The 23114-nt window shown below is 40.9% G+C and overlaps 3 protein-coding genes and 1 long non-coding RNA gene across 8 annotated transcripts; 1 reads left to right on the top strand and 3 right to left on the bottom strand.

Annotated features, from left to right (window-relative positions):
* Positions 1-51: 51 nt before the first annotated feature.
* LOC124192100 (inositol-trisphosphate 3-kinase C-like) lies at positions 52-11546 on the bottom strand. 3 transcript variants are annotated; one of them, XM_046585259.1, is made up of 9 exons: positions 11294-11546; positions 8995-9306; positions 7416-8235; positions 1773-1875; positions 1537-1683; positions 1326-1453; positions 1004-1255; positions 861-932; positions 52-794 (listed from the first exon to the last, which is right to left on the bottom strand). In XM_046585259.1, exons 2-9 carry the CDS (start codon positions 9210-9212, stop codon positions 564-566), a joined length of 1971 nt encoding a protein of 656 aa, XP_046441215.1. In that variant the 5' UTR covers positions 9213-9306; positions 11294-11546; the 3' UTR covers positions 52-563. The 3 variants fall into 3 exon arrangements, with proteins under 3 accessions (XP_046441215.1, XP_046441217.1, XP_046441216.1); XM_046585261.1 differs by lacking the exon at positions 11294-11546 and adding an exon at positions 10413-10691; XM_046585260.1 differs by lacking the exon at positions 11294-11546 and adding an exon at positions 10242-10691.
* Positions 4231-5928, top strand: LOC124192112. Its single transcript, XR_006873587.1, has 2 exons — positions 4231-5503; positions 5595-5928. It is a non-coding gene; the product is annotated as an uncharacterized LOC124192112 (long non-coding RNA).
* Positions 11547-11654: 108 nt separating the features above from the next.
* LOC124192107 (protein farnesyltransferase subunit beta-like) lies at positions 11655-14188 on the bottom strand. Of its 2 annotated transcripts, none has more exons than XM_046585274.1 (10): positions 13964-14188; positions 13682-13825; positions 13500-13612; positions 13308-13433; positions 13015-13241; positions 12883-12956; positions 12682-12814; positions 12505-12622; positions 12289-12397; positions 11655-12207 (listed from the first exon to the last, which is right to left on the bottom strand). In XM_046585274.1, the coding sequence occupies exons 1-10, from the start codon at positions 14096-14098 to the stop codon at positions 12121-12123; spliced, it is 1266 nt and encodes a 421-aa protein (XP_046441230.1). In that variant the 5' UTR covers positions 14099-14188; the 3' UTR covers positions 11655-12120. The 2 variants fall into 2 exon arrangements, with proteins under 2 accessions (XP_046441230.1, XP_046441231.1); XM_046585275.1 differs by having other exon boundaries at positions 12898-12956; positions 13964-14182.
* A 187-nt stretch (positions 14189-14375) lies between these two features.
* Positions 14376-23052, bottom strand: LOC124192098 (autophagy-related protein 2 homolog A-like). Of its 2 annotated transcripts, none has more exons than XM_046585256.1 (29): positions 22613-23052; positions 22381-22549; positions 22058-22313; positions 21609-21945; positions 21443-21552; positions 21217-21368; positions 21056-21149; positions 20921-20991; positions 20503-20785; positions 20278-20434; positions 20082-20215; positions 19896-20016; positions 19727-19821; positions 19172-19656; positions 18787-19110; positions 18559-18722; positions 18346-18496; positions 18085-18272; positions 17831-18018; positions 16910-17726; positions 16614-16837; positions 16356-16542; positions 16060-16293; positions 15883-15982; positions 15487-15814; positions 15294-15415; positions 15067-15221; positions 14845-14991; positions 14376-14781 (listed from the first exon to the last, which is right to left on the bottom strand). In XM_046585256.1, the coding sequence occupies exons 1-29, from the start codon at positions 22778-22780 to the stop codon at positions 14554-14556; spliced, it is 6189 nt and encodes a 2062-aa protein (XP_046441212.1). In that variant the 5' UTR covers positions 22781-23052; the 3' UTR covers positions 14376-14553. The 2 variants fall into 2 exon arrangements, with proteins under 2 accessions (XP_046441212.1, XP_046441213.1); XM_046585257.1 differs by having other exon boundaries at positions 15487-15811; positions 22613-23014.
* Positions 23053-23114: the final 62 nt, after the last annotated feature.

The following is a 23114-nucleotide window of genomic DNA, read 5'->3' on the forward strand; positions in this document are numbered from 1 at the left end:
CAGAGCCGGTTAGTCGGTTACCAACTTGATTGATTGGTTTAATCGAAATTCTTGATGCTGCAATAGTATATTTGAAGCTAGATAGTTGTGTCAGAAATACTCTTTAAAAAACACTAAAGTTAATTATTGACATAGTTTGAATGGGACAGTTTGGGAACAGCACGAATGTATCAAAAATTTAAGGAATCCTGAAAAATGGCACGTGCGCTGCCCGAATCCACACATGAAAAAAAAAGGAAAGATATTCAACAGATTTACAGACAGTAATTGAAGAGGCACTTGGAAATGATCAGTTGACGTAAACCGTAGTTTTCATCAGAGAGATTGCACTGGAAATGTAAATCATTTCGTGTCCGATAACGACATTAAATATGACACACGAATAGCAGTCATTATCTCCTGTACTCCTAACCAATTAAACTTGGAACGTTCTTTGGGAATGACAGCTCTCGCAATATCAAAAAAACAAAACAACGAGGCTCAAATTGGACCCATCGTTTACATATAGTACGTGTAAGTTTTTTTTCAAAAGAAATTTTTTATAATTGCCGATATCGATGTGTTTAGGTTGGATTGGTGGTGTGGTTTTGGTCCCGATTCACCAATAGTTGGTCCAGCAGCTGCGTTAGATTGCACAAACCAATCAGGTAACCGTCTTCGTGATTGCCCACACGCCAGGGGCTGTTGTGATCGATCTGGACTCCGCCTGGCAGCCGATGAGTCTTAGCAAAATCGATCATCCAAATATTTGCTTTGCTGTGATCGTGGACGAAAAGCAACGACGTGCCGATCAACTGTTGGATTAAATTTTAAGATTTGATGAAATCAGTAACAAATACTTTTAAGTCAACTGTAGTTACCTCATGCGTTGCGAAAAATTCGGAACGAGCCAATGTGGCTTGCAATTGATTCAGTCGCTCAATATATTTAGCCTGATAAAAATAGCATGCTCATTAACAAACAACTCAAATCTAAAAATCCAGCCTTATTCCATTATATTTACCAATGCGTGAGGATGATGCTGCACAAAATCATGTAGGACGCTCACAATCTGTTGAGAAGAGCCTACAGTTTTGTAGTCTTTACTGGAACTACCATCCTGTTTGCGGATGCCTTCGATCCGGAAGCCCAAAGTGGCCGTCGATGAAATAGTCTCTCGCCACACCATGTATCTCGGTTTGGTCACGCCACCCATCTGAAGTTCCTCAGCCGTCGGGGCGCTCGGATCGACTTGTAACATTTTCTCAAACATATCCTGCAATTAGGTATTGTTGCGGTTAAACTTTGCTCAGATTGCCCAGGTTTAACACAAAAAATGTATATACTTTTCGTAATTTTGGTTTGAGTTTGGCTTTTGCCAACTCGTCTTCGAGATAAGTGCGCACTCCCAGTTTGCAATCCATAACGGACGGGTTGCGAAAGTCTCCCAGAAGGTCTTCCAGAACTAGAAATTCTGCGAGCCGATACAACAAGAGAATAATTAATTGGGGGGATCTCTTATTTGTCTGGGCTAAAGAATATTGATAAGGCCATTACTCTCGCCATCGTCGGATGTCACATTGCCCTTATAAGAGGGTATGAATGGCCGAAGCGGATCCTTCATCAACAGCTGGAAGCAGCTTTCTTCTTTGGGGCAGAGTTTCTTCAGGATGGTGCCGCGCTCGCCTCCAAGTTTGAAATTGCCTGCATAACGAGGAAATGGAAATGAGGATGTTTCTTTTCTTTTTTTTTTAAGGCATCCAACAGCAAATGAATAAAAAATGATGTCTAACCCTGGTGGCCGGCCAATTGAACCCAAGGGTAGCGCTGGCGTCGAAATGTCTGGACAAATGGGGACCACTGGACGGCGCTGCGCACTTTACGCCACGCTGAGACCTGGCAAAAATCAATTTAAACAGTCCGCTCCTTATTCTCTTTTCGTTCAAACACAATAACAACCCAAAGACAGCATTATACACACAAACAAGATTCGACATCTCTCCAAAAAAAAAAAAATCCAAATGGCAAATCAACATGAAACATTGGCCAGACTCCGCCCTCCCCCTCTTTCCCCTGCTGAGCATCATTCAAGATCCCGGCGAGCATGGCGGGGAATCACGAAATGAGCTCTCTCTCTCTCTCTCTACTAAAGCTCTGCACTGTTTTTGCATCGACATTAAGCGGCGCGGCCTCAATCGATGGCGTGAAGGAGGTATCCAACTCGCGCGTAATAGGGACGTGGCCCAATAATGGTGTATCCTTTCTGTCGAAACTAAGCGGAGATCCTGTATTAGACTCGGTTCATGTCAGAGAGCAAAAAGAGAGAGAGAGAGAGAGACGGGATGGAAAGAAGAAGTAGAAAAAAAAAGAACCACGGCCAGCGGTATTACGCTCTAGCGTCCAAATCAGGCGCTATACAACAACAACAAGGAGGAGTAAAAAGGGAAGACAGACCAAGGCAACAACAACTTTCACTAGAAGCATTTTTCTATGTCTCATTTGACCCAGACATTTCTCTTTCTCTTTACACGCTTTTTCATCCTCTTGCTTTTGCGCTTCCATTCGTTTTCGTAGCATACACACATATATATGCAGCACGCATAATATGTATACTACATTGTTTTCTTTATTTATTTTCTCGTCGCGAGTTATTGGCTGACAATCTTTGGCCCAGGTAGCCCACAGACTCTCTCTATTATTCGATCTCCTTTTCGTTCGGTTATAGTTCGCTGCGACTAGTAAATTGTCTGGCCAACATTTATTTTTTGGGGAAATGAGGCCTCAGGGAACCGGGCCCTCCACATTAAAAAAATCGTGCAGGTTTCGCATTCAGTTCAGAATAAAGTGTACTCGACCGTCTTTGGTAAAGCTCCGACCATAGATGCGGGTCGGGATATGGGGGAGAAGGCAACGCTAAATTTTCCGTCACGCAATAATTCTGGTGAATATTGACAGGAGTAAATGAGAGAGAGAGAGAGTTGGCTGCGGGTTTTTTCGTTACACCGCCAAGGTACCACCACCCAGCTGATCAGTAGATAGGCCTGTGATGTTTATGTTTTTAAGGCCATATACTGTAGATGGCGAATAATGCGCACTCGGACAGTATTTTTTTGTTTTTACGAGTGACCACAGCTAGTGAATGGCCACCAACATGTCTATACAGTGTAATAAACAGGCAAAGATAAAAAAAAAAAAAAAAAGCACGGTACGTTTCGCGTTCAATCATTTTGTCCGGCTGGTATGCTATTGTGTGTCGTTCATGGCCTCGGGACAGACAACTCAGCCTTTAAAAAATAAACGCGGTCTCTGCGCGTGTAGGTGTTGGTGCAGACCGCTTGTGGGTACATGGAGAAGCGATGGTTTGGTGGCCGATAAGGGTTTCTCCCAGCTTAAACCCCCTTTCCTCCTCCTCTTTTTCTTACTCTCTCGTCTATTTTCCCAACTCTGTCTCACTCCTTATTTATGCACATTCAATAGCACGACCTTTGATTCCTTCTACGATTCTTTTTACGACACACTGCGCGTTGTGTGGGCTCGTCACTTACTTTCACAACTGGAGGTCGAGCTTGATGGACTTGGCCGTCCGTCTCGGCCTCCCAGTCCGACCAGGACGAATCATCTCCGGAGCTGGACGAAGAGTCGCCGTACGAATTGTTACGTCCCCGGACGTCCATCGGTCCCGACAGGCTCTGACTGTAGCCATCGTAACCTAACGAAACAGCCGCCATTCGACGATTCAAATTTTTTTACAAATCAAAATCCTTACGACCGAGAAACTCTCTGTCCGAGATGAAGTTCACGTCAAAAACAGCTAAACGTTAGCAAACACAAACTGGTTACTTCAGGCAAGCACGAAAACACGGCACTGACTGGAACACCGTCGCAGGAGGTAACGTCACATCTCCAGCAGTCGAGTTCCTTTTGAAAAAGGTGGTAGGGCTATACAATCGAACGAACCATCTGTTTCAATACGCAACCACTGTACGCTAAACCCTACACACTGTCACTGACGTGGGCGACTATTTCGATCGTGCAATGCAAACATTCATGCAGACGTCAATAAAAAAGAAAAAAAAGGGGGAGGAAATGTAAAGAATTCCAGTTCTCACAAAAGAAACAACAAACAAGTGTCCGGTGTTTTTTATTCGGGACTATCCGAAGTCGTGGGTAACCAAAACGAAAAAAAAAAAAGATGCGCAAGGTTTTCAATTCCCGCTCAACTGCGTGTTTTTTCGGACAGACCTCAGAGGGCACGCGTGCGTCAAGAGGCTACTTTAGAAGCCAACTGCGGTCGGATGGGAAAGTTGTCGTCACTTTATCAGCTCAGCTGTTTCTTTTTTCTTTCCTTTTTTTTTCTCCTCATGATTATTTATTTTTTTCTCTCTCATTCTCTCTTCTTCTTTTCTAACTCATTTTTCAAAAATAGTTTTATATGCGCCGGGCCGACGCAGTAACTCTTGCACGAGCCCATTTTCTTCCAGCCGTTATATGGATATAGCCGCTGTGCCGAACATGACTTGGAAGCTTTTTTTTTCTCTCTTTTTTCTTTTTTAACGCCAGGGCAATAACCGAAAAGGAGAGACTATGATTTGTGTTAACAAGACAAAGCCAAAACGAGAGCGCCAACAAGACTGGAGCTAATTGAAGGGCAGTTGTCGCGTTCCCCTTTTGGCCTCCTCCCTCCCTCCCGTGTTAGTGTATAGTTATTAGCGATCATCTCTGCGCTCACCAGTTAGTGGCTCGTATTCACACAACAAAAGAACTGGTTACAATGTTCTCTTGGCTGGAGGTGGGGGATCGGCAATTCAACAGTGGTCTCAACGCATTGTGTGTCAACGGCGTTTTGTGATGGGCGTTTTGGTTTGATTAGGCTAATCTAGATGTGCTAAATAATATATACCATACCAAGCCCTTGCACGCCCCCCTTGTCACGCCAAATAGGTCGATCCAGTTGGGGGGTTAGCCGACACCAAGACTCGCTTCGTGCGTCATGTATCTTGATTCCTAATGCGCGTTTAATGACAGTCTTCCGTTACGGAGACGGATTTCCTTTAACTCTCTTTCTTTTCTATCTTTCTCTCTCACTCTCTCTAGCTTCAGATGTCGTTCTTCAATTGTCGTGAAACAATTTGACAAGGCAAGACATAAGGAAAAGAGTCAAAGAGGAAAGAGAAACGCTGCACAGAGTTTTCCTTCCCGTCATTTCGGAATGGCTTGATTGGAACCGAAATCAGAGGAAACGTACAAATAAAACCCGCACGTTGTGTGGGCGACAAGCTGTGTGCGTAGATTGTATGCCATACCTATTGCTCTCTATTCACTCGAGTCTTTTTTCTCTGTCGTCCTCCATTTCAGCTCGGCAGTTGCAACTGTGTTTTTCCCCCCTCCTCTTGCACCTTTATTCGTTCGCCATATATAGTCCGAACCATTGACTTTCACGGCTGAAAGGCTTCTCTTTCTTGAGTTATTTGAAGAAGAGGATCCGGTACAGAAACCATCGCGGAACAGCCATCGTCCAAATTTGGTGAAACAAGATTTCCTAAGTTATATAGCCTTTCTATATCATCTATCAATCCCTATCTGAGATTATGAATTAACGCTCTTCCTTTATTCAGAATAGACAATACCGCATTCTTCGTTTCTGAAAACAAATCGACAGTGTATGCAGATTGGACGATAGCAACGTGACAAAGTTGATCTGATGCCATCAAAATGTTGGCATCCACCCAACCCAAATCGCTATGCGAAAAACAAAAAACCCAAAAATGTGAAATGAAGGATAACTTTTGTAGAAACTTGACTATCCAACAACGTGAATTTGACGCACCGCTATTATAACACACTCCAGCGGTTGGAATGACGCACAATAATTTCCGCACGACTTTAATACGAGCACATCAACGACTAGGTTAAAGAAAAAAAAAAGGGAAATAAAAACGTGTAGCCCTACTGTAACTTTTGAATTTGGTTGTGGCAACACACACACACACACTAAAAGCCACACACCATGAAGCCAGATAGCAACAGCTTTCCTTTTCCGTCTGGTTTGTTTGATTGCATTGGACTTTTTAATTCTATTTCATTTTTTTAAAAGTTCCCTTTTTTTTCTAGTCTTCTTTTTTTTTTCAATTTGCCGGTGAGACATTCAAAGTTGAACTGATAAGAATAAAAAGGAAAAGAAAGGGAAATAAAATCGACCCCATTCGAGGCTTTGGGTTACCCCGTAGCCTGTAGTACCGAATGGCCTCAATTTGTCTGTACACAGAGCTCTAGAGCAGACACCAATGCCGCCGTTTGACAAAGTTGATTAAACCAGACACAAAGCGAATCGAAATGTGTGTGTGTAGCGTAGATTAGAGAAGAATTCCAGATCGATGGTCTTTCTCCAGCTCGTTAGACAAGAGGAAAGCAGAAAACAACAACAACAATGAAACGAAGACCGCCCCCCCCCATCCCGCACAGTCGCCATCATTAGCGTTTAGCCGTTTACCACTCGAGCGCCCTAGAGCGGATGAATTACTACTTCCACCATACTACTACTATTATTACTGTTAGTACCGCTACAAGTATGGCAGCCGACTTTGCAGAAGAAAAAGCGGTTTCGATAATGGCTGCGGCACGTTGGTCGTTAACTAAAGACACGATTGAAACATGACCATCTACGGGTAAGAGATATCCCTCGCGCTTATTCGCGTTTCGTTATTTTTTTTTTCTTTTTCTAAATCGAAAAATAAATAAAAGAACGAAAATGAAGTCAAGAAAAACGCATTCTGGGTCACGTGCGATCTGTACCTATAGCCAAAACGGTAGAGAACCCCGCCAAAGAGAGATCAAGGCACGACCATTTCACGGACCAAGTGCCAGCGATAAAGTATGCGCCCTTTTAAAAAAAGCAAGTTTAGATAATGCGATTCACATCGATTTTTTTATTTTGAAAAGCCAAACACTGCGACTGAATTGCACAGCACGTTGAATTGCCTTTAGCCGAAAACGATACGAAATAGCACCGGCTGTGCAGTCGCCAACTCGCTCTGGGGGTCTGCATCCCGCCAACCAAGATAGTTTTACAAATAGCGCGAAAGCAACCAAGCTCGATTCATTCTTTTCGTCATGCCAAATGAAACTGTAAACGCTATTTTGTGGTCCAGCACATCGTTTTGAAGGAAAACGGTTGAACCACACAGCCAACAAACTACGTCTGCAATCTTGTAAACTGATATGACCCTTTCGGAGATCCAAGATATCGATCCCAGAATGGCATGCAAGATTTCACAGCCATCAAAATTTCATCGAAAATTAACGAGTGTTGAAAAAAAAAAAAAATAAACATAGCAGGGAAAAACTTCTACGCGTCACCTATAGTTCCTCACTTCCGTCTAATCTATCAAAGTTACACCAGCCAATTTTGAACAAACAATAAAATAATCAGCACGTACCTTTGTGGACGAATTGGTATCGTCGGTTGATGATTCCTCTTGTTTCGTTGGTTCACCTCCTTCGGGTACGTCCGGCGACATTTCGAAACTCAACTGAAACGGCTGATGAGGATCAGCTTGGAAGCAGGTGGAAGGAGCCTGGGCAGAGCATGGGCCAGGACAGCACGGTTCCATGTCCAGTGTGGCCAAAGAGCTGCAACTGCTGCAATCAGATAGTCGGCGAACGGAGAGCAAGCTGGACGATAACGCAGTGTCATCATCTATAGATCCTTGTCCAGGGAGAATTAGAAAACCACTTGATCCGGCTCTGTACGATGACGACCAGCCCCAAGATGCAGCACTATTCTCGGCCTGGTCCATTTCGTGTGTCGTGTCCTGTCCAGAGCTGGAATGTGACGAAAGGGTCGGACTGGGCAGTTCGTTGAGGCGATAGTATCCGTTGGCCGAAATGACTGTGTCGCTGTTTTCAATAGGATCGTCTGAACAGTCACTGACCACTACTGAGGGCATCCGCATGGTGCTAACCAGACGTCGGCCAGTTGGCGAGAAGTGATCTCTCAGATCGTTTGCACATTCGTTGTAGCCGCTATCCCATGAAAGGCTCGTGCACACTCGACTCTGCTGCTCTTGCTGATTCGGCTGCGGTGGCTGGGAGGATCCCGAGGCTGCTGCGCTGCTTCCGCTGCTAATATCTTCATCCGATACTGCTCCTATCTCCTCCTGCTGTGCCGACTGATAACCGTGCAGCCATCCGCTGGCCATGGCGACTAATGTCCGCTTCATGCACAGGCAGTCCAGACTTCTGCAACGCCTCCTTCCGCTGCACAGACAACGTTTTTGATTGTTTTTTTTCTTTTAAACACACACTTGTTTTTCTCAATGTGAATTAAATTAAAGGTTTCAAGGCTGGGTTGACACAAAGAAATTGGCAAACGCACAAAATGGTGACGCGAACGATTACACGACCATACAGCTATAAAGACAAAGAGCAATTGGACTCGATCTCTATTTGGAACGCAACTAAGATGTAAGATGGCCAGTTTCCCAAAACCACGTCCATTTTGTGGTGTTGGTTTTAGCTCTACAAGACGAAGAATGTAAACGTGCAACAGGCAGGGCAGGACAAACTGCGAGAAAGCGAAAATTCGTCTGGAAAATAAAAAGCATGTGGCAACAATGAGAGTGTAGATAGACATAGCGGGTTAGCGGCAGGATTATCCGCTATCAACCGACCATCACTCAACGTCTACTAGATCAAGCCATCTAAAACTCTTGTTCCACTGTGTGCAAGCTAGACCGCCAACGGGAGGCCCATTTCTGCGCACACACAAAAAAGTACAGGAACGCAATTTCGTCAATAGTATTTTTTGGTTTTCTTGTTGTTGGCTATAGACACAGGCAACTACTTTCAATAGTCATCAATCACTATCGTTTCCATGACTCCCCCCCCCCCCCCACACACACACTCGTTGGTTAAAGCGTGAATATTTCCATAAGTCATCATCGGTTGTACTCATTACACTACTCTCTACTTTCGAATCGCGAACACAAAATGAAAACACGCAAACATAAGACACACCTTGGAAAGTGACTGTCCGCTGCAACATGGTCCGGATCGCTGTACGTTTTGTGGCGTTGCGGTCGCTGGTTGCTCATCGGTAGATCCGCAGTGGACAGGCTTTTCTTCGTGCGATTCCAGGAGTGATGCGTCGACGACAAACTGGATGGATCCGCGGTGGTATTACGAACGACAGACGGCTCGCCTCTGCGGTGGCGACAACTGCAGTCAATTCTCATCGCGGCGTAATACTAGCGGATGATTTTCCAGTAACTCAGACAAGTTGAGGGTTTCTCGTTGACGAGTACATCTTGACTGTACTCGTCGGTCAGCCTAAATCAGCCAAGATGGAGAATGAAAAAGAAGCACTGAATTTTAACTGGACTGAATCGCCTTCACGCTGCGCAGAGAAAACAAATGTCCACCACTAGTTAGCAACACGTCCTTTCACACTGGTGACAGACGATGTTTTGCGTCACCAACGATCGAGTTTGGCCGAGAGAGATCCAAAAGAAAAAAAAAAGACCCGTTCACTCAACAACGGGAAAACTCGGTCAAAAGCTCTCGTAATTTTCTTTTGAGGGCCAATCAATGAAAGAGAAGAAGGAAGAAAATGATTGAACAGTCAGTTTTGGGCAGTCAGGGCCTCGGCCCACTATATGGTGGTGCAGTAGCTTTTTATCTAACTGACGGGCTGAAGTAACCTCGGAGTTAAACTCGAATAAAGAATAGAAAATGAAACCGGTGCAGTCGAGACGGACCAAAAAATTTCGCCTCGTCGGATGAAGAAAACAAAAACAAACTTCGAAAAAGACTTTCGCTCGTCACACGCCGCCAGCACTCTCTTTTATTCTCGATCAAAACAACAGCAACCGCTACGGGCAACAACGGGACGCAAAAAAGAAACAGAGGCTGCTGGGATGATGACGTCAAAAAATGCCCTTTTTAACATACGATGCTATGATATGGCGAATAAGGGGGGAGACTTCCAAAACTAACAAACTAGATTAAGGTTGTTTCGTTTCTTCTCGTTTCATCGGAATGGCGTCTGTCTGATTCTACACCAAACACGTCTTTCGTAGGCCACTGCTTTTTCGATCGAAAACGACAAATCACATATTGAGAATAGACGTGAACATATTTTCCAAGTCTCCAAAATAAATGTCGAAGCTCCTTTGATGGTCGTCTGGTTGACACTTGATACTGCAAATTCTTTTCTTTTGTATGCCCCAAGGAATTTATACTAAAATAGCAAGCACTCCACCCACCATTTTTTTTTTAAATCTCGTTCAACAGATGACTAGCACGCGCCTCACGCACATACAAAAACACGACATTAAATTAAATGAACGTCTGCAGCAAGAACGTCTTTCAAACAAACTGTCGCAGTGAAATTCGTAACTACGCCACAAATGAGAATGGCAAGAACTTTGACGAACGTGTAGGGATATTCTCGAGGGCGTTTACTAAGGAATAGGTCGGATTTTCTCAATGCCAGTAGTGGGTCGCTAGTAGTCACGAGTTGGAAGGAGAAGGAGAAACAAAAAAAAAAACAAGATTATGCTGCCAACATAACAACAGAGACTTCAACTGATGAATGGTTTTATCGTTGGTGTAGTGTCGAGTTTCTGTCTGTGTCGTTCGTTGTTTCTCGCCCAGAGGTTTTTCACGAGGGAGTGTTTATTTCCCACAGCATTCGGCCGCACGAAAGCATCCAAACCCCAGGGTCGATACCAACTTTCGTGAAAAGAGCAACGCCAAATTCATTCTCGTGGATAACTTACGTTTGGGCAACCTGGTGGCTTTTACTCTCAAGTGAGCCGATAACATATCTAACCTACACTTCACAGAAGTGTACACTGTAGTCAGATAAAAACAAAGATTCACTTGTGACTAAAATTTCGTCAATCAAAGTGATAGTTTTGCTGTGTGTAAGAAAATGAGTCGACGTGCAGCCTGCCAAAAGTCAGAACGCCACCGTAAATTGAAGGGCGTGAGAAGACCCAGCAGATGAATAGAATCTGCTAGCTTCAGTTGGATTTCTCTCAGTCATTCAACTCACAATCATACAGACTTTTAAGATTAGAGTGAAAGAGAAAACGTGGTATGACTCATAATAACTCTAATCCACCGTCATTCAACAGGTCGTTGGCAACACTGAATTTCTTCTTCGTCGGTTTTGAATGGATCGACCGTAGCTATCGAGAATTACCACCACCACGAGACCCATTTCTCACAATAAATGCTGCGGTGGCGTATCATCATGTAGGTAGCATATTCAATGAAGGAAAGGGACAAGAACAAAACAAAAATGGCTTACCTTCGTAGGGACACGAGTGCCTTTACAAACGTGGCTTATATCCGACACGACGACGACGTTGGCTTTTCTTTTCAACTAGGCCAGGGACTGACACTGAACAGAGTGATTCGATGTTTTCGTTCCTAGGCAATTTCGACTGATCACAGATGATATGTTACAAAATACGTCTTGAAAAGAAAATCTGAAGAAGAACCACATGGCCACATGCAACCAACTACGTCCACAGGCATTTGTGGACTGGTCTGTCAGTACACGTCTGCTAGCCTGTTGCAGTCGTATTTTTTTTCTTTCTCCGATGACGTCATCTGTTTTGTGACGTAGGTACATTTTACCCGCAGCTATCTAATATCAACAAAGGATGCAACATATCTAATATATTTATTTATATTACGGGAGAGACCCACACAAGTTTATCTCGGTAAAGTAAAAGCTGTGATATGGGGCTAATAAGCTTCAGAAAATACAACAGGTAAAACGCACGATGGAAAAGTTTAAGAGCGGAAGTTCAGCAGCTCTTTAGAGGGGACAAAATTTGAACTTTAAGCCTATTTGAGACAGTCTCATCTGACGTGCATCACGTTCAGTAATCAGTATAGTGCCCACAGATCCTGCTGGCCACCTATCTAATTCGTCAAACAATCAGCACATTTTATAGTTGAAAGGGATGTAAGTGCTGGTTGTCAGCAACCGATATGAGCAGTCCAGCGATTCTCACCAATACAGCTTTTAAAATGCAAAAAGGAAACACACTTTAAAACGGGAAGATAAGAGCTCAGTTTATTTCAAAGAGGAAGATGATGGGTACGTCGTTACTCTACCGCAACTGGTCAAATCCTTAAAGGCTGCGAGTTAAAATAGTTCAGTGCACTCATCACAGCATTCACACCCAGATTATAGATGGGATGGGTCAAAGCCTATAAAAAAAGAAACCATTTAGCTTAATTCATATTCAAAATGTTTATTAATTTTTGTTTTGTTTTTGTTTTCTTAATTACCAGTTCGTTGGTTGGGCTACCTACGATGGATGACTTTCCAGAGCCGCTTACATGCTGTGCTATGGAAAGACCACTTAATCCATAACAAGTGTGATAGAAATCACGAGGTCTATAAATTACGTTTAGATGTTAGATTCGTAAGAATAATAAAAATGTTCAAGTAATTTCACATAGCGGTTCAAGTTGCAATGCGAAAACATTTGTTCCAACTATTACCGCCCAGGTTTGTCGAGAAGTCCGCCGAACGGGTGTTGACAACACACGAGCAAATACTCCTGAAGAGCTTCTTGGTTAAAGAGCCATCTCTTGGCATCTAACGCTTCGCTATATTGATCTTTGGTGAATGTACAATTAGGTCATTATCAATCACAAAAGTAAAAGGTAATAACCTACCCGATTTCGCTAACAGGAAATGCAACAAAGGGAAAAGTGCACCTTGCCAGAATGAGTAGCAGCCATCCACCAGTTTATTTGTTCTTCCTTGAAAACCCCCTTCAAATTTCATTTGCCGATTGCAAGCCCATCTCTAAAATAAAAACAAAAACACTTAACCACAAATAACCTTAATAAACGTATATAATTTTTCTTTTTTACCAATAAACATCTTACGTTACATTTGCTTTCTTGGCCTAGAAGTGTAAGTGCAGCTAGAGCGCAAAATGTATAACCTGTGGTGAATGAGAATAAATATAATTTTTGTCAACTTGTTTTTTGTTGCCTATTAACCTCCATGTGCTTCCTGATTTGGAGTTCCAGCAAAACCCCCTTCATATGTCTGGCATTTCAGAATCCATTCACTGGTACCACTGAAAAGTTTCTGATCTACAATGCCTGTTAACTTGGCTACAACAACTGCACAGTATGTTCCTCTGACGTCCACTTCACCCCCAACATGCAAAGCAAATGCCCCTTCCTCATTTCTGCAGTTCATTAAGAAATTATATAAATTTGTCCTGTAAGTGGAATAATATAAAATTAAATATCATAAATTGTGTTAGGCATTCCAAGAGTTATGCAACCTGTTGATTATTTTGAATGCTTCTTCGGACTGAAGGATAACGAGGGCATTAACTGCTGCATATGTAGGTGCTAGATGTGAATATTGAAAAGGTCCGCCACCAAATCCCCCTGTTGGGTTCTGACATCTGCCAGTGCAAAGATTAATTATGATAAACTATGATCTTATTTAAATATGAAAAAAATAATATTACAAATTTAAAAATGAGATCACAGCATTTTTTGTTTCATCTGGTAATGGAACTTCTAGAAGTTCTAATGAATGAAGGTTCCAGTAGCAGACCCATGTTCTGCTTGCATCTAAACACTGTTTAAAAGAAATTCAACATGTATGTATATTTAACAAAACACAAACATATGAGCTCTATAGGACTACCTCATAAGATGCTGAAAGTTTGCTGAGGCCATGTCTGACAAAATCAACAATCTGAAGTCGGTTTAGCCTGGGTAAAGTGGTATCTATCTCATGATTTTCTAAAAAGGTTTCCAATATATGTTCGATAGTGGATTCAACTTTCACCTGCAAATACAGCACATTAAAAATAAATACCGTTTTACAAATACCACACAGTTGTTAAGGAGAAACACAACAAAAGCATTCTAATTTTCACATGTTAGTAAAGTTAAGTTGAAGCACCAGGTGCCAGAATCACTCAACCTGTTCATCACTTGTAACGGTGGGGTTTCCTTCAACATCTAGGTGAATACGAGGCGTACATAATTCTATAAATTGGTGAGTTATTTCCAATGGTTCAGTTTGAAGAGAATTGGCAGAGATTGAAAATGAAGTCATTTTTCAATTTTTCAGTTCAGAAGTTATAAAAAAACGAGGAAATAAACAAAAGCCATCTAGTTAGAGAAACTGAACCATTGTGCACATCACTGACTGGAGCGCCATCTAGTGAAATAAAAGGGTTGCCTCTGTTTTCTAGATTTTTTCAATTTGAGTTCTGGGGTAGGGTTGATAAAAATCGTGATCTTGAACGAACCTAGTGTAAAAAAAATAACGAAAACTTTTTTTAAAATTTATTTTCATTTTTTTAAATTACATAAACGAAAACTATCGGAAGAAGAGTATGGAAATCAATGTATATTTTCTGACGTTATACCATAGCGTTCGACAATTATGGAAAAATTTTAACTAAACGTATAAAAGCGATCATTGAAAGTAGACCAAAAAATGTTAAGGGAAAAAAGGCAGCAGCTGCTATTGCAGATCGCAACAAGGCTGAGTTTTAGATACAGTTTTCAATCGTCTTGTCTCCATTTGTCACTGGCTTCCTTGCGCGTGTCGGGCATTAACTGGCTTTGAACGCCACCAATCACATTGAAAGTGGCTTCAGTTGCTAAAATTATCGGCTTGACTACAATGGGAGGAATTTGTCGTAAAACACCACCTACGGCTCCTGTCATACCTTTTTGCTCGGCTTCTTCGTTAGCGACACGGACTAAAGTTTGAGCGGTTTCTCCCAAACCCTATATTTGTAAAATGTTAATTATAGATTTCAAGTCAATTTCGTACCCTCTCAAAATAATTACTTCTCTAACGACTTGGTAAGCTTTTGCTACTCCATCGCGGATGTCTACGGGCTGGACTTGTCGACGACGGCGTCCTCGGGATCCCGTTCGAGTTCTCCTTACACTTGGGCCAGGCGAAACTACGTCGTATGCCGTTTCTGCAGCGCTCTGTTTCATTATGTTATAATAAAATTATGAAATATTTGTGTTTTTTTTATTTCAGTTGTTTGTAATAATACACACCTGTAATGTCTGTACCAGCCGAGAAGTCAATTCCAAAATTGCCAACGCAGCCGAGGTACTAAATGCATTAGCACCGCGCTGCAGTCCACGTACGATTCGGCCATCTTTTTGAAATTGTTCGATTGGTAACCAAAAGAGATCGCGGACTCCTTGAACTAAAGGTTGGAATGTCAAGAATTGGTAGCAGATTAATTTTTTTACGTTTGAGAAATGTATCAAATGCTTACCTAATTGAACTATTGAATGCATCGGTCCCACACCAGCCATCACAGAGGGTAGTTGATTCTTTTTTATGTCCATTAGCCACTCATTAAGTGCATATGCAATCAGCTTATGAGCACCTAAAAGCCTACATTTCACAACACATTTCATTAAATACTTTTAAATCTATGAAATAAAAAATGAAAAAACAAATCTCACCCATGACGATGGGAAAGTCGTTTAAGAGTCAACTGCGAACAATTCAATTGTCCAAGCCCGACCAAAAGTCCAGAAAAAGACGGACCTTGGCTAAGATCAACCCCTTTGCCGTGATAGTCAAAACGAATCAAAACGTCGGGGGAAAAGATAAACGATCTAAAGTATACGGGTGGGGAAACTGCTAAGTCGCTGCTGTCGGCACTACTAATTGAATCTGGTTGATTCGGAAAGTCTCGGCTACCCATAGTTGGTGAAATAACTTCGCCTGCTACACCCATCACGGGAACTGCAGTAGGTGTATTCATGGAGGATTTCCCCCCTTCTTCTTCTAACATAAAAAATGAAATGATAGAAATAATCCTAAAATAATTACAAATAAAAATGTAAAGAACGAACCTTCACTATGGCCTCCTGCTTCGGACAAGGCAGAGGAAAATTCACTCATAAAAGTAAGCGTGTCTTGATCTATATGTAGGCGTAGAGGTAAAATAGAGACCTGTAAGGAGACCAACGAAAATTTCTTTAAGCATTTCTTCTTTAAACAAACATTATAGAAGAGCTTGATTCGATTACTTTTAAACAGCACTCCAAAGCCGGAAGATGCAAATCAGGTCTAACATGTAACGCTTTAATCAGAACCATATTAGCATGAGCTTGTCGGGGTCGAGCCTCACAGCAGTATTGATACAAAAATTTGTTGATATGTGATTCGGCTAGGCGATCCCTGATTTCTATATCACCAATTGTCAGGACTTGACGAGAAGCTTGGAAAGTATCCTCAGGGTATACCTCGTGTATGAAGCGAACCTGTTAAATAACGATTAATTTGAAATTAATATTACACGGTATATGGTGTATTTACTGTATACCTTATTCATTTGGAGCTCTAATTTGACATCCTGTTGTCTGTTACAACCTCCTGTATGGTTCTGAAGCCTACGTCCACCACTACTGGAGCTCCCAGCTAAGTGGGATTTATTTTCAGTTGATGGTCGAATTTTCACTTGTTCCTGACTGTCTTTTGAAAAACTAACAGTTCGATGAAACTTGTTTTTGCTGCAGAAAAACCACAATAAAATAAGATTACTGTTAAAGTTAAAATAAAGTAAAAGAATAAAATTAAAAACCTTGAACTAGGAAATGAAGTAGATGATAATTTTGGGAAATCTTGACCACCAAAGACTTCCCAAATCACAGTCATTTCCCCCAAGGTGTAGCGCATGACCGGGACAGGAAAATTTTTTGGAGCTTTAAGAACATCAGTTTTTCCAATAGGAGGCGCAAAGTGTCCCTCGACAACTTGAACTGGATCTGACGTTAACTGACGAATTTGGGGTTCACCTCCACGAGGCTACAACAAAAGAGAAAGAAAAGAAAAATGTTAAAATACAAATAAAATTATTACGGGAAAAAAATGACTGACCGTAAAGCCGATGCCAGGATCATTTTCCAAGATGCAAAATTCTTCTTCTAATTTCGGACAATCGTCGCACGCAGGATCAAGAGCATCGTCCATAAGTTGCTGATCTATTTCCTTGTGCCAAATTCCGCAGGGTTCGCTTTGATCGTCAACAACATTCTCCTTCTTAATAGGAGCTCGATTCTCATCCGGAAAGAAGAACACTTCAGTCGTATTGGAAACCAAATGTTCTTTTGGTGATACTTTCTGAGGCCGCTGATGCTGGACAGGACTTGAATCTTGCATTGCTTCGGCCATCAGATCATTGACTTGTGCTTCTACTTCCTGTCCATGAAGAGATGACAGAGAACCCCCTACTGCACTATTCAACCCACTTCTCATCAAACCACTTTCACTCGAGTCTTCCGACATGGCGATTCCTTTTTCATCGAAATCCCCGTCATCAGCCAAATATGTTATTAGATCGAGTAACAGGCGACAAGAATCAGCGCAAGTCCTTAAACGTACTACATTTAAAGATGCTTGTAGTTCAACAAAAGGACTTTTGATTTCGCCGATTTCAATTTTGTTTTTTGACGAGGTTTCCGTAGGTTGTTGTTTTTCGCGTATTCTTAAAGACAACTCGATCAGGTCAATATCTAAGACGCAGACGTAGTCTCGCCGAAGATTTACCGTTCCGTAGCTTACACGATTTGACAAATATAAGGCGGCATCTTCCATAACGAAACGTAGCACCGAAGAGTTGGTTTGAGCCATGATGTTGCTAGATACATTCAATGTCCCAAGACTAAGAAATGCTCTAGCGGGCAAATAAAGTGGCCTAAATAAAAAAATATTAAATATGAGTGAGTATTAAAATACGTGCACACACACAAAGAATTAAATTGTAAGATAGAAACAGGAACGAAAAGACAAACAAACTACCTATAGTCGATTCCGCAGTTTGAAAGATTCAGATGAAGTTCTGTAATAACAGTAGGTGTACGATATCCTGCTATAGGATAGTCAACAACGTCAAAGAAGTCGATAAGCTGGTTGAACCAACTCTGAGCTGGAAGACCAAATCGATGACGAAGAGTCCCTCCTTGAAGCGAGATAGCCGTTTTGAAAGTCTATTGAAATAAAATATAAAAACCCTGCACAACTTTAAATTAACAAACTAAATAAAGTAGTCTGACCTTTACGTCCTGGCGGGTATCATTATGAATCTTTAAGGCCAAAGAAAGCATCGGCCCGCTTTCTAACTGTTCACGCCCCACTTTGGTATCATTAGATGATGGGTAAATAACCTGATCGACTCGGCTTGTTTGGTGGATTTTGGAGTTGGGTCGATTACCAACATCATCGTAAGAATTTAGAACATACCCTAAAATTTTCCATTAATCATAACAAATTAGCGATAGATTTCATTTCAAACTATTTAAAATAATGACTAATACCATTATGAGACAGAGATGCTTTTGAAGCTTGAAAACAGACGTATCCCGTTTGAGCATCTCCTTTAAAAGCGGTCACTGAAAACAGCCTCCCGTCTTCGACTGTACACTGGACCTCTCCATGGTGAGTCATACTATCGTTGCCAAATGAATCCTTCACAAATCGACAATTAGAAAGAACATTTTGAAAAAAAAAAAATAAATTATGAAACTTACCTTGAGTTGACAGAACAACGTTCCAGATCCTTTGCCAATATTGACTGATACACACATTTTACTTGGAGAAGATTTTGCGCATTTTTTAATGTTCCATTGATCTTGACGATTTTTCATGTAAGAAAAAGTCCCACTTTCACCTTCATCAGACTCCGAATCCGATTCTGTGATAATATAATAGTAAGTACCGTGTTGAGACTGGAGTATAAAAATTAAATATACTATTACCGTAAGCCACTCCAGATTTGCACATAATAAACATATTAGGAATCGGGCTTTGCAAAACAGCTGAACTAAGTCCACTGAAACTGGACATGTTTTGAGTCTCATGTCCATGAGAGGCGAAATATTCAGGAGCCGATGGCTCCCACAAGCATAAATCCGTTGAAAGCCTGTTGTAGATCGTTTCAAAAAACTGTTTTGATGGCAACAGAATCGTAGCCTTCGGAATGGAAATGTCTATCTGAGTTAGACACATTTTTGAAGCTACAGCCATAAACTCCGCGATCTCTTCACTGTTGCCAGGAACCAGCAACTCATCTAGAGTCGAACCTTTATAATTCCAGATTAATTAGAAAAACATAACAGATTTCATCTTTGACGTTTTTCTAACCTTCGTCACGATGATTATGTCCTTTATGAATGCGCCGTTGTTTACTGAAAGGTGAGGGTTGGGAAGAAGTTATACCAAGTAAAGCTTCTCCTGTTGACATAGTCATGACATCGATATCTTCTTCGTTTTCGTGGTTTGTTTCATCGTGATCTTCTAGCTCAAAACCATTAGTTTGAGAAGGTCGAAGTGTAAATGTTATTCGAGGTAGGTCATAATGCCCAGCACCGTCAGCTATATCAACGTCGTCCCCATCTTGAGCAGTAGCTTGCAAAAAGTTTATGGTTTCTTGGCCCGCTTTTTCTTGGTAGCTACCAAGTGCTTCTTTGCAGACAAGGTGGAAAGTTGTAATTGTTTCGTTGGGAACGAATGTAGAGTTTAAAACTACTTCATAGAGAGCAAAGGATAAAATATCGGGACGAAGACACCTTCGCCACCAAGGGTTCCGCTGCATATCATGGACAGGCCGCAAATCCGGAATAGGGAACCTAAAGAATTCGACCAATTTAATAGTTGTTTTTATTTCTATTCAACCTTGTTTTTCAACTATTTAATTACCTCAACTTAACATTAATTTTGGGTGATGACACACTGAAGTATGTCTGACAAAGTGAATCATTGTCTAAGATGGCATCAACGCTGGGATGCTTCTCCTTTGCCGAACATAATAATCAGATAGACCATATATTATTCATCAATAAATTTCAAAAATAAATATTTTAAGTACCTGATACATTTGATTGAACTTAGCCTTTGGACTATTCAAGAAATTCGGCCGATTTAAAAGGGCTGTAATACGATCAACTATCGACATATCGATTTCAACCTCGCACGGACTGAGGCAAATACTGTGTTTCAAATAAAAAAATTTTCGACATTGTCCAATAAATAATAGAACACGGTACAAATTTACTTGATATGCATCTCGGGTTTGGAAGGGTTGCGAACTTTCTGTAAAATACGCCCCGGTTGATGAGAAACAAACTTCAACTGAAGGTTTGGCTTTGGTTGGATAGATCCATCCACATTCGGGAAGAAGTTGATAATCTAATTTAAAAGAGTAAGATGATAATTTAAACATATAAAATTTGGCAAAACTAGTCACTTACGGAACTGTAGTCAATCCCACTATTAGGCACTGAAGGATTTTTTTCTAAGAGGCATTCCAAGACGTCTGCCACGGCCACGGTCAAATTAAATTCCAAAGTAGTTCCTACAGCAGAATCCTGCTCGGTGCCAGTAATACTTATAGGGGCCAGAATAATTCTAAAGCAACCGAACATAACTGATCAATAACGAGTAAATAAAAAAAAATTGCAGTGATCTTTTCTTACCGTAAATAACTTTTAGTACAGGCCGAATCAAGCTTTTCTTTAGCAACAGATAAATCTTTAATTCCAGCTCCAGCCAAACTAAATAGCCCTAGTTTTCCAAAGAAAAAATTGGCCAAAGAACGCATCTGTTCAACGGAAGAAGCTGCTAATTGGCCTGTAGTTGAACTGCAAGTGAGGATATCTTCATGAAGCAGCAGAGCTGCTAGACTTCCCATTTTAACAGAGAACCGCATTCGCACAGCTGCGTTATCCTCCGTCGCGGAGAATCCATTCTCAGACAAATCTGATCAAGCATCGAGCAGAGTAATTACGTTAGCACAAGAAAATACTTACAAGAAAACGCTGATTTTAAAAAGAGCGAACGCGCTACATAAAAAGGGCATTATACCCATGGAAATTTAAATGATACGTTACATACTGTGGAAGGTACGATTGTTAGCTTTGCAAGGTCGAGTTGAAGGAGAATCGTTACGCCCGTTGTTTTCACATCTAAAACAAGATAAAAGATTAGGACAATCTGGCAAAAATTGCGAAAAGAAAAATATTTACTTACGATGAGCCAGTTGAAGGTCGCTGATGTTTTGATTCCATTTGTATTTTCTCGGGGGACGATGGTTCAAAAGCATGAAACTCATCATCACTGTCATCTGTGGATGACAATAATATATAAATAACGCAATGACAATATTCTATAAAGTTAATTACGATTCCAACCTAAGTATCCAGTGGACCAGCCTTTCCTACTCAGTGATTCTCCTGGAACGTTTGTCGTACTAGTTGTTTGTTTTATTTGTTGTTGGAGCTCGTTTTCGATCCGGCGATAGTCTGAGAGTTGCATAGGCTTTTCAGTACGTTTGCATTTGATGCTAAAAGGCGGAAGGAAAAAATTAGCGTGCTTTATTTTATTTTTATTTTATATCATTTTAATAATTCAAATTACTTAATCTCAGAAGTTGGCAGGAGCAAAGCTTGAAATATCGCATGGAATGAATGAAGTTGCCGAGGTGAAATGAATACGAGCGTTGACCCCAGTGTTACGTCTAGCTCCATCTAATATATAATCGAACTAATTAAAGTATTTGGCAAAATCAAATATCCGACTATACCTTGGGCCCTGGCAAGGTGTCACACTGTTTGTATCGTACTGCTATTTCATGTCTGCCACTTAGTTTTCCACAAAGAATCGTAGTATCGGAAACTTTTATTTGCTCTTGAGACTTATTGCTTTGATTGGATTCTGAAAACGAATCGGAATTCGAGGCACTTTCAGAAGAAGAACAATAGCTTCTTGACTGTGTTTTTTCATTTGCGGCAAATTCATCAGAATAGATTGAAACACCTTCCAATCTCAATTTTTTAGTTGCATATGCTGATTTTTCATTGACAATTTGCTCTCCTTTAGGAATACTTTGGTCCAGTCCTGCCATATCATAGTAATCCACTCTGGGAAGCAAAACATTTACTTTTAGTTAAATTGAATGCTTTATCAACATCTGGAGGATTTTTTCAATATTAAGACCTACTTAGCAGATACTTCAGATTATTAATTATTTACCTTTTAATATGGATTTCTATTCCAACACCTGACAGAGAGCTTTGAGGAACATGTTCCAATCTGATGACAGTGTCAATGAAGCGAACTTTAATGCGTGCTAGAACTGTTTCGAGTGTTTGGGCAAATAATTCCAGTCCCTCAAAGGAATTTTGAGATTCATCCAAAGGTTCACCTTCATTTTGCTTCAAGCACTCTTCTGCAAGCTGCATACTTGTAGTCATAATCATACTATTGATCATAGATTCCCACATAAATGCTATCATTAAAATGAAAAGGAATTAAAATTACTAATTAAAATTTTACAACGGTTTTCAACTTCATACCATTCTTGCATTGTTGCTTTGGATTAACAACCAAGCAAAGTCCTTTTATTTCTACAAAACTACTGTCACTGAGTAGAGCTGACCATGGAACAGACACTGATACTTCTGCTATAGACCCATCTAAAAATTCTACTGGAAAACCTTGTTCATCACTAAGGTCATTCAATGCCTGCAAATAAAAATCAAGGGGGTGTTTACGTACAACTTTAATTAACTTTAATTTCTTATTTACCTCTACATCAAGGTTTACATCTTTTACACAACCAGTTCCTTTGTACAGATCTACACTCAATTGATCTAATCCTAATTTTGTTTCCAAGAATCGACCAAGATAATGTTGCAGCAAATATCTGCATGCCCTTTTCTTGATAGCCTCAGACCAAGGAAAGTACCAAGGCATTTTGGATTTTGGCTAGATGCAGAATTTCTTTAAATCTTTAAAATACCAACTTCACACGCTGTTAGAATGTTTTCCCAAATAATTTTTGTTTTATTCACTGAATTAGGTTTTACTTGAGTACATTATACACAACTTTTAAACGTATCAACTAACTCGCGAATGTACGCATTTAAGAGTGCGTATTTACAGCTGTTCGACGATTCGACCTTTGTTTATTATTTTGTTTTCCCTTTTTGTTCGTACACTTCCGTAAATCTGTAAAGATGCACCATCTAGTGATGAAAATACACAAAGAAAACGCCATCTATAGCAAGGAAGCAGAAAAATAGAATGC

Source organism: Daphnia pulex, chromosome 4 (assembly GCF_021134715.1).
Source record: "Daphnia pulex isolate KAP4 chromosome 4, ASM2113471v1".
In the NCBI taxonomy this organism is placed as follows: domain Eukaryota; kingdom Metazoa; phylum Arthropoda; class Branchiopoda; order Diplostraca; family Daphniidae; genus Daphnia; species Daphnia pulex.